The sequence below is a fragment of the Etheostoma spectabile genome, chromosome 4, assembly GCF_008692095.1.
Source record: "Etheostoma spectabile isolate EspeVRDwgs_2016 chromosome 4, UIUC_Espe_1.0, whole genome shotgun sequence".
Classification (NCBI taxonomy): Eukaryota; Metazoa; Chordata; class Actinopteri; order Perciformes; family Percidae; genus Etheostoma; species Etheostoma spectabile.
The window spans coordinates 33,090,865-33,101,232 of NC_045736.1; the positions used below are offsets into that span (position 1 = coordinate 33,090,865).

The following is a 10,368-nucleotide window of genomic DNA, read 5'->3' on the forward strand; positions in this document are numbered from 1 at the left end:
GGGATGCTGTTGTTCAGAAGAGGACACTCATGTGCGTAACTGCAAGAGGTCACTTATCAGACGGATGTATGACTACACGTATACATGTGCATGCTTTGTGTTCCTTTGGAGCAGAGGTTTTCAATCTGCAAGGATGGAGTCATAACTCAGTCAATTCTGAACACATACGTGATACACACATTTTTAGATTCAGTGTGACTTGCGCTTCCCGAGGATATTTGCGGTGCACATTATCTTCAATGTACACTGCAAATAAACTCAACACTAAAATCCACTTAAAGGTGCTGTAGGTAGGACTGGGAAGATCCAGGATTTAGACAAAGAATTTGAACATTGACAACTTCTCAGTCCCTCCCCCCTTCCGCTAAAGCCCGAAACAGTCTCCTAAGCCCCTCCCCCACAAGGGAGAGAATGAATGCGTGGGCTTGAGCAGTGATTGACATGCCGTTAGACCCCCCTGGCCCTGATTGGTGCCTCTGAACAGGGAGCGGTGGATTTTTACAAATCCCACCACAGGCTGTAGGTGGCGCCAGAGGAGCCGACCTGCCTCATGTAGTTCTACTGGAACATTAGATTAGATTAGATTCAACTTTATTGTCATTACACAGGTACAGGTATATAAAGGGTCAGTTTCATCAAATATGACAGGAAGTTAGTTTAATAACTCTTACCTACTGCATCTTTAAAAACTGACCAAAAAAGACACTGCTTATCACTGAAAAAACTTGGCTGAGAATCATCCCATTTTCATAGTTATTTAGTATCAAAGTATTGCAGTGAAACACCCTGCTACTCGCTGATTCAGCTTCCGTTCCACGGGGCCAGGTCCCTGCACCAAGTCCTCCCAGTCCAGCTAAATGTTGCCCTCGGCTTGGTGTGAAAATCTTCCACCTATAAATGATAAATGACTAAAAAGGAACTATTTATTCCCACAAAGGACTTCTGTGTGTGTGTCCCCCCCCCCCATCAGGTATATATACTGTTTTTCCCTCTTGGGGAATCAGGAGGTCATAAAGGTGTCTAACAGTGTCTCCTCTGCCGTGCCTTCACAAGGTCTTTCCATGACATCCGAGAACTGCTCTACCAACAGCGCTTGATATTAATAGACTATTTCTATGGCAACAGAGTCATCGTGCTGCTGAGAGAATAAAGATCGATTTTCTCTGTCTTTGGTCAAGGTGCTCGTGTTTGTGTCTTGACATCAGATGCGTCACAGACAAACAGAAACATGCTTTAGTTTCTTTTCACACGCTCCAGACTTCCACGTCCTTACTCGCTTTTTAATCATGTCAGCGTGGGCTTCTGGATTTTTCTTTTTACTATGTTACAACAGTTTATGGACTAAACATTTAATCTACAATTAAGACAATAAAAAGCTGCACCTCTAGTTGAATCAATGAAGAAATTAATTGTTAGTGTCAGCCATAATATGTCTACTGTAAAAAACTATAAAAACTTAATAAATGCTGCAGAACCAGAGATATCTTTAACTCCACCACTTCCTTGTCAATACCTGGTGCCTACATAACCCACAATGCAACTCAACCTGCTGACATTTGAGTGTGAGTTTCAGGTGTGTTATGCTAGTAGCAGCTAACGTAGCCTGCAGCAGGAGGAGCAGCTCCAGAGGTATGGTAGGCTCACTGCTTTCTAACTCCACGTGACATCACTGGAGGCCATGTATCGCTCCACCCAGCTCCACCCAGCTCCACCCAGTGCCATCCAGCTCCACCCAGCTCCACCCAGCTCCACCCAGTGCCACCCAGCTGCACACAGCTGCACCCAGCTCCCCTGAAGCCCCTGAAGGCTTTATCCTACCTTTAACATGTCTGCAGTCTTACTCCCTAAAAGCTGGAAACACAGATGGATGTGTAAAATCGTCTCACTTCTTCTTTAAGTTATTCCACAAACGCAATCAACAATCTTTCAGCTTCATCCAGACCTGATTCCATCATCCTCTTACTCAACTCGGTCTAAAACTACCAACCTGCAGCAGCAATCATTCCCTCTATCATGTCCCCCCCCCCCCCCAACACTAACCCGATCCCTCGACAAGAATCAGAGTTAAAGGGCTTTTTCATGCTCCTTCAAACCTTAAGATGAGTTGTGCCTGTCTGTTTATTCCTATGGAAACCCTGAATGTGTCGTAGAAAGTCTTTTAGCGTCGTACAGTCCCTCCCTGCCTCCCCCCGCAAGCTGGAGATCTTTTTAAGAATCCCCTCACGTCCCCCAGCGTCTCTGCTGCATCCTATCAGCTCCCCCACATCTTTTATCTCCTTCCCTCTCACACAGAAACGGCTTTCCTTCGGTTTCTTTTCCTAAACAATACAACTGTATTATGCTCACACCATAGACTGTAGAAATGATGTATATGTACATGATGTATCGCTCCCAGGTTTCTAGTAATGGAACAATATTCTTTTAGCTCAATTCCAAAACAGACATGTGAAGTGGAAGTAGGAAGTGAAGCTCTACCAATTTCTTTTTCTAAAGACAACTTCAACTGTGAAGGGTCAGCTGACCCAATCGTTCCACTCACTGCTAACGGTCCATATGTATCTATCATGATCCCAGTCTGGGTTTCATTTGCAGAGGTTTTGAGCCCCTGCTGCAGCAGCCAGTCCCAGTGGGGGGAATGTAATTTGGTTTGTCTGTCATGGACACTGAAGACAACCTTAGTTTCCTACCCCCAGGTGGGCTGGTCTGGGCAGGTACGAGTCAAGACACTAGAAAATAAAGCTGCAGTTCTTTAGTGTAGCAGAACACCAGCACACAGGCAGCTGTGGGCATTAAAGCCTAAACTGCTCAAAGTTGTATGTTTTAGAAAGCATTATATAAGAAATATAAAGCTATTTCTAAAGTTCAGAGTGAGCTCACAGTTTTCATTATAGTTAGATGGAAGTAGGTGTGACAGTGCGGAGGTGAGAGAACGGTTGGCATGATTTACAGATATAACGTCCAATCAGAGCTTAAAGACTTCACTTGTAGACGGCAGGAGTAACCTGACGCTACAAAAAGACAACTGCGTTTCAGAACGACACGCGTTTCCAGATTTTACGCAGCTGGGGTTAAGGTTTGGTCGGGTTCAGCTTATGATAAGGAGTTGGGTTGAAATAAGTACTTTCTTACAGTTTTGAAGTATAGTACAGTATAGGAAGTCTAAATAATCCCCAAACATAAGGTCTATGTTTCCTTTAGTCTGTAGGATAGGAAGTCTTCAGAATCCCCAAACATAAGGTCTATGTTTCCTTTAGTCTGTAGGATAGGAAGTCTTCATAATCCCCAAACATAAGGTCTATGTTTCCCTTTAAGCGGCCTCACATAAATGCACGTGTTCCACCAGAAGCCTGCAGAATGAGGGTTTTCTTACTCAAGGACACTTCCTCCGCAGCGGGACAGGAGCAGGGACTGGACCCCCACCAGAGATTATAGAAGAGTACTGACCAGTATGGATCATTTCATTATATTGGTTCATATCTTTAACAGACACTCCTCTTGTTAATTGCTTTTATCTCAAAATAGATGAATTAGAATTATTTCTTAATGACCTGCAGAACATTTTAGTCAAGCTTAGTGTGCTTTTTTAATCATCAGTCATCATATATTTTACAGTTAGCATCTGCTCTATTATATCTACAGAACTAGAGCTGCAACCATTAGTCCGTTAATTGATTAGTCAATCGAAAGAAAATGTATCGGCAACTTTGAAAATCCAGTATTTGTTGACGGTGTTTTTTTTTAAGAAGAAACGGCAAAGATTCACTGGTTCCAGCCACTAGAATAGGGATATTTGCAGGTTTTCTTTCATTTTGGACAGTTAGTCAAAACAAGGAATGTAATTTATTTTTCTACTATTTTCTATCAATTTACAGACCAAACAATAAATCTACAATAAATAAAATCATTAGTTTCAGTTTCATGTTGTGACAATTACATTTTCCTTGGAGTGGATGCTATTTAATTCATCTGAATGTTAAATATTAAAGGCCAATTATTCAGCCCTGTTTCATCTGTTGCTGCTGACAGAACTAAGCTGATCAGACTGGGACCAGGGTTAGCATACCTGCGTTGGGTATTTTGGTTTTCGAGCATTTTAGCTTTTGTTTTGGTCCTCTACATCCGACACGTTTACATGTAGTATTTACAGTATAATTTGTACTGCGAAATAAAAATGTGGTAAATATTTTAATAAACAGAGATTATTATGTTATAATAATTATTATGAGATGTCCTTACAAGTACAGAGCCACAAACTCGTTTTTTAGGTCAGTTGACAAGTGACGACAGTGTGTGTGTGTGTGTGTGTGTGTGTGTGTGTGTGTGGCTACATTGCCCTTGGCTAAATGGCTCAATATACAGACCTTAATACATTAGCATAATCATATTTGCGTATACACAATTTACAGTATGCGTGTTTACTCATTAAGGCATATAGTATCCTTACATGACATGAATAACATCTGATTACATATAGTACAAAGGAGTAGGCGCTGTGTCATTAAAGGTTCATTCCACTCCGGGCTGCAGTCAGAAGAAGACACCTTGATGTTTGTTTTTCTGAATTCAATTTGCTATTTTAGCACATTTCTGAATGATTGTGTTTTTTTGATAGATTTAATGCACTGAGCATCTTAGGTGAAACTGTGAGGTTTCCTTATGACAGCAGCGACCAGCAGGTAGCACGTTAGCTAGTTTTATTGTCCACTCAACACTCAGGACCTTTAAATGTCAGATAAATATTATCATTCACACAACGGAGCGGATAATAGTGGATATTTACTTGCTATATGATACAAAGACTTCTTCTCTGATGCTGTTGGAAAGTGATGCAAGCATTAAAAAAACGCTGATTAGCAACAGTTTCTGGCTGATGCAGCATGAGACAATGGAGATGTGACGTGATACTTCTGAGATCTGGGTTGTAATTATTTGACTAATGATTTACTAAAAGGAACGTTCATTTATTCACTTTCAGCCACCAGCAGTGAACGTGTTGATTTGCCCCAGATCCTCCGCCTCCAGACACATGTGCAGTCCCAACTAAACTACCCAGTAATCCATTTAGTCTGGTGGAGGCATGCTGGGATCAAAACACAATCTGTTTGGTCCCCACAAAGACGCATTGATAAACTCTCTCATGTTGTTGTTGAGGAGGTGAAAAAAGAACTTAAAGTCACAGAAGAAGATTATCACTGACCACCAGTCAGGTGAGAAGACCTTTTGGGCTGCTGATGCTATGCTCTCTGTGTAACGTGTGACTCATGTCAGTGTATTCTAACACCTCCTCCTACTCTGTATTGTATTGTATTTCCTTATGAAACACGTCTATCTTTAATGTGCAGCTCTGTCCTTTTTGTGAATTAAAGCCAATCAAAATGTTGCACTCAGAATATTTTTAAAATGGAAATATTAAAGCTGCATTATTAACTGGATTGACAGTGTCAGAAAGCAGCAGTTTCTTCAGTCAACACAAAGAACCATTTCTCCCTAACTGGGTTTCTGTGCGGTCTAGTTCTGGTTAAAGAAAAAATTCTGGGTTTTTGAGGCCGATACTTGGCTTAGAAATGTAATAATGATATATCGCAGATGTTGTTTTTTTTAACCTAAATCCATTACTTAAACTTAAAACAGGGTAATCAATCAGTGGCACATTTATCTGTCAGGTTCTAAAGTATATATCCATTTTAGCAGATGTTGGTGGTGAGTGTTAATGAGTGAAATATTACTTAAAAAATGTTGCATCTATTTATTTGTGAGAACTAGCATCACACTTCCATAACACTTTCTTTAGACAGTCCAGTAAGACTTTTCTATTAAATGACTACTGTATAATAGATTCCCAGTGATATTTGTGATGCGTCAGATACTGTGTTGTGACTGGGGTTTTAAAGTATGGCTAGGTTTAAATGTCGTAGTCGCCTGATAGATGAGCATCAACACTGGACTTCATAAATAAAGTATTCATCTTGCTTTCTGCAGCAACGAGAAGCCTCCAGGGCCGTCAGACACAATGTGCTTTCTCTTGTAAAACTCTGATAAACCTACTATGATTCATATCAAAACTGTAATCTTTGATATACAACCACCACCATTCACCTCCAGATGTGCTCTTTCCCACACTAACGAGGCTTACCTCTCTTCTTCTACCAGTCAAGCCCTCTTTAGTTTTTAACACATCCTTTATGATTGGTTGGAATAAATATCCCAGAAACCTTTCTGTACCAAAATGCCGGGTCAAAGCTGGGTCGTTCCAGCAGAGAGCCTTGTGCTCAACATGTGCTTCTTCAGTTAGCACAAATGGGGGGGGGTCCTGCACCATTTTGCAACTCAGAGGAATTTGGATTGCAGAGTGAAAATCAAGGACCGCTAGTTCCCTCCATGTACAGCAGCTGCTGCAGGAGGAGGATTTCTGCTTGGTCCTGGTTCTGATCTGGAGTCCTGGCTCGGACCCGGTTGTATGTTATTCCGTGTCTCTGCATGTTCCACCAAAAACTCCTCGCCGCCTCCTTCTGCCTCTCCAGTCGCCAGCTGCTTCATCCTTAGGTTGATGGAGCCGTAAGTCCTCTTGGGTCGAACAAACGCTGCCCTGCGTCGGTACATCTCCCCCCGGCAGATGGACACCATGAGCAGCACGGACAGGAACATCCCCCCCAGTGTCAGCAGCCCAAGGCCCGCGATGATGCACTTGTCCAGGTGGGAGCCCAGCTGGGCGTAGTACATCTCCAGCTTCTCCATCTGGCGGGCCGACACCGAGTCCGGGTCAACTTTGGCCTCTCGTGGGATGGTGTAGGCGATGACCACCAGGACGATCCCGCTCACCAGGAACACCAGGGCGAAGATGAAGCCGTAGTCGGCAGAGTGGTCCTCAGCGGGGTTGAACTCGGTAAGGTCCTGGCCGTCCTCCTGTCCCCCACCTCCTTCCTCCTCATCGTACGACCGCGGAGAGAGCTCCTGATGTAGCTGCTCCCCCTGAAAGAAGAACACAAAGTAAAGAAGACAAAAGAGGATGAACAAAAGCAGCTTATGACCAAGAAGAAACCCAACATGATGAAGACAGTGTAGACAGGGCCTTAGCACCAATACTTAAAGAGCCCCTATTATGCTCTTTGGGGTCTTTTAGTCTGTTATATAGTTTTTGTGTGTATTTAATATATGTATAAAGTACAAAAAAACACATTTCAAGCATAGCTTCTGTCTCCCTTATGAGGAATTCTAAGTAATGACAACAAAACTGTAGGCGCATCTACACGATACAAGCCTTCCGTGATCATTTGTCCTCCATTTGCCTCCCTTCCTCACACAGGAGAGACGCAAGGAAATCAGAATCAGAAATACTTTATTGATCCCCAAAGGGAAATTCTGTGTTCAATAAAGTATTCCACATTCTGAGAAAACATAATATGTTCTTGAACATCAAGCATGTAAACCTATATTCTAGTAGACCCCAAGAGTATGAATATGATGTTGAAAAGGAGTATGATAGGGGCTCTTTAAATCACATTGTGGAGTAATTCAATCTCATTAGGCCGCTGCCATGAATTAAAAACATGCAAATAACTTACTTTAGAAAAAATGTTTCTTTGTAAGTAATAACTGTTAGAATCATTAATGATAAAAGACAATTAAAATGTAAAAGTGCTACAGTACTATTTTAGAAAAGATGGCAGATGCAGAAGCATGTCATGTTTTCTGCTTGAATCTTGTGTAACCCAACTCTGCGGTGTTTTTTCCCACTAAGTGAATTTCTGATATGTAATGACTTCCCTGTGTAACCTTCAATGTTGTCCTGTTTGGTTGTAAATCACTACTTTGTTAGGAGTGAAGACTTTGATCGATAGGAGGCTTGAGAGCTTGAGGCTCTACAATCTGCTGCTGTCCTGGTTCAGCCTGTCCATAATGCTCTGTTTAACTTGGGATTCAGGGTTAGCTTGTATTCAGGATGCTGGGCTGCTTGCAGCAGTGCAGAGTCATGGAGAGAGAGCACTGTTTTGTATTTACTATCAAATTTTCTTAGAATTGTTAAAGGCTGGCAGGACGTCGTTGTGTTGGGTGTTCTGTGCGGCAGTGCAAAGGATCATGGGACTGGGGTATTAACAGTTCTTGGCCTAGTTTAAGTGTGTAAATGATGTTCTGTTGGTGTTTTTGTTATGCAATTATGTTACCTAGTTTTAGTCCTGATTTAGTGTTAATGTTTCTTTACAGTTGTTGGGTTACCAAGACTGAGACACTAGGGATGATGACCTCTGTGTATTGAGTGTGTGTAGCCTTTTTTATAAAGCTTCCAAAGGTTTTAATAATTCTGGCTCCTTGACTTCCATAGACAGTATAAGAAATGGACAATGTAATGCCATTGATTTTAATGGCGACCAGTGAAGTCTGTCAGAAACTCTTTCCCGGTGATGCTGAGTGTTAGCAGCCTCCAGCTGAGCTGGAAGACGTAGTTGTGAGCAACCTGTCTGAAAGCTGTAAGTCTTCTGGTAGCTGTGCAAGAGAAATCTCAATCCTTCCCAATCAGCAGAGACGGAGAGGTAGGTATATGTTAGGAGATAACGTAGACACAGGCTAATCACTGCTAACTAAAATGATATGTTAACATTAACATAGGCACAGGCTAATTACTGCTAACTAACCAATGCAGTTAACATAAAATAGGCAAGGCTAATTACTGCTAACTAACAAGCTAGTTAACATAAATAGGCACGGCTAATTACTGTAACTAAAGCAGTTTACATTAACATAGGCACAGGCTAATTACGCTAACTAACAAGCTAGTAACATTAACATAGGCACAGGCTAATCACTGCTAACTAACATGCTAGTTAACATTACATGGCACAGGCTAATTACCGCTAACTAACATGCTAGTTAACATGAACATAGGCACAGGCTATTACCGCTAACGAATGCTAGTTAACATTAACATAGACACAGGCTAATAACCGCTAACTAACATGCTAGTTAACATGAACATAGGCACAGGCTAATTACTGCTAACTGACATGCTAGTTAACATTAACATAGACACAGGCTAATTACCGCTAATTAACATGCTAGTTAAAATTAACATAGACACAGGCTAAGTTTTCTCCTTTACTATACGGTAATTCCTCTACTGTGTGACAGTAAGTCGCGTGGTTATGACACAATCGTGAGATACAAGGTAATGGAGCTTCGGATGGAAAGTTTTTCGCTGTCAAAGTGACGTCAAAATGAATGGCAGTCAATGAAATGCTAACGGCGGGTGAGGGCTACATAGCATAAAAATGGCGCCATAGGAGCTCCGGTTGGTGGAGGCAGGCTTACTCCCTTGGTGACTTCTTCAACGTAGCTTGCTACAATATGAAAGACTGCTGTTGTGTTGTAGCTTTTCCAGTGGTGGAAGAAGTACTCTAATATTTTAAGTTAAAGAAGCATTAGCATTGAGTATAAAAACAACACTGTTACAAGCAGAAGTCATGCATTTAAAAAGTATACCAGCATTAAAAATATGCTACAATATTATTATGCATAATAATATCACTGGTATCAGGGAAGAAGGAAGCTACTGTACTAAAGCAGTAATACTGTTGTTGCTATGGTTACCAGCAGTTGGCGGTAAATTGTTGACCAAGCTATGTTGGAGGCGGCCAGTTGTTAAATTGTAAATGGCTAGCGTAAATAACTAGCTATTCACATGTCAAAATTGTATTCAGACCGGCTTATTTTGAGGTTGCTATAGTTAGCTGCTAACGTTAGCTTCTTTGCTAGCCCCTCCAGTCCACTCTGCTCTTCTTCTTCAATTTAAATGTTTGTAGATAGGGTTTGCCCGTGAAAATATTTTATAATTCGACAGTATACATTTAAATTACAAAAACACTTCAAAATATACAACCTATGGCTGGTAACAATGGTAAAGTTACCTTGCAGTTGTCTGAAGCTGAGGGCGGTGGCTGCTCATGCTCGTCGTCCTGTTGGTAGGAGGCGTTCTCGAAGCCCCGGGCGGCGCAGCCTACTGCCGCCGTCCAGGGCGCCGGGGCCGGGGTCGGAGACACGCCTCGCCGGACTCCTCCGCCCCGCAGCTCCCGGAGCTCTACGCCGTTGAAAGAGGACTCCATGGAAATCTGTTGGCTTTGCTCATGTCTTCACCATCCCTCCGCTCTGCGCTGTCCTCACTGAGGAGAGACAAAACAATCACTGAAGGGACAAGGTGAAGAAATACAGGCTACTTTTCATTTTTAGAACTAGCGTTAAGTAAAAGCCTGATATCCCTTAGGGACATGATTGTGAGTTATTTGCTATCATTTTATGGTCTCACGTCACTCTTCAAAAATTAATATACAGTGCCTTGCGAAAGTATTCGGCCCCCTTGAACTTTTCAACCTTTTGACA

General features: G+C 42.0%; 1 protein-coding gene across 1 annotated transcript in view; it reads right to left on the bottom strand.

Annotated features, from left to right (window-relative positions):
* Positions 1-3,595: 3,595 nt before the first annotated feature.
* tmem74b (transmembrane protein 74B) overlaps positions 3,596-10,368 on the bottom strand; it is a 37,241-nt gene continuing 30,468 nt past the window's right edge. The window contains exons 2-3 of the mRNA XM_032514725.1: positions 9,900-10,151; positions 3,596-6,969 (exon numbers count right to left, since the gene is read on the bottom strand). Of these exons, the coding sequence (XP_032370616.1) occupies positions 6,367-6,969; positions 9,900-10,094 (798 nt within the window). The 5' untranslated portion in view covers positions 10,095-10,151 and the 3' untranslated portion in view covers positions 3,596-6,366. The remainder of the gene's footprint in view (positions 6,970-9,899; positions 10,152-10,368) is intronic.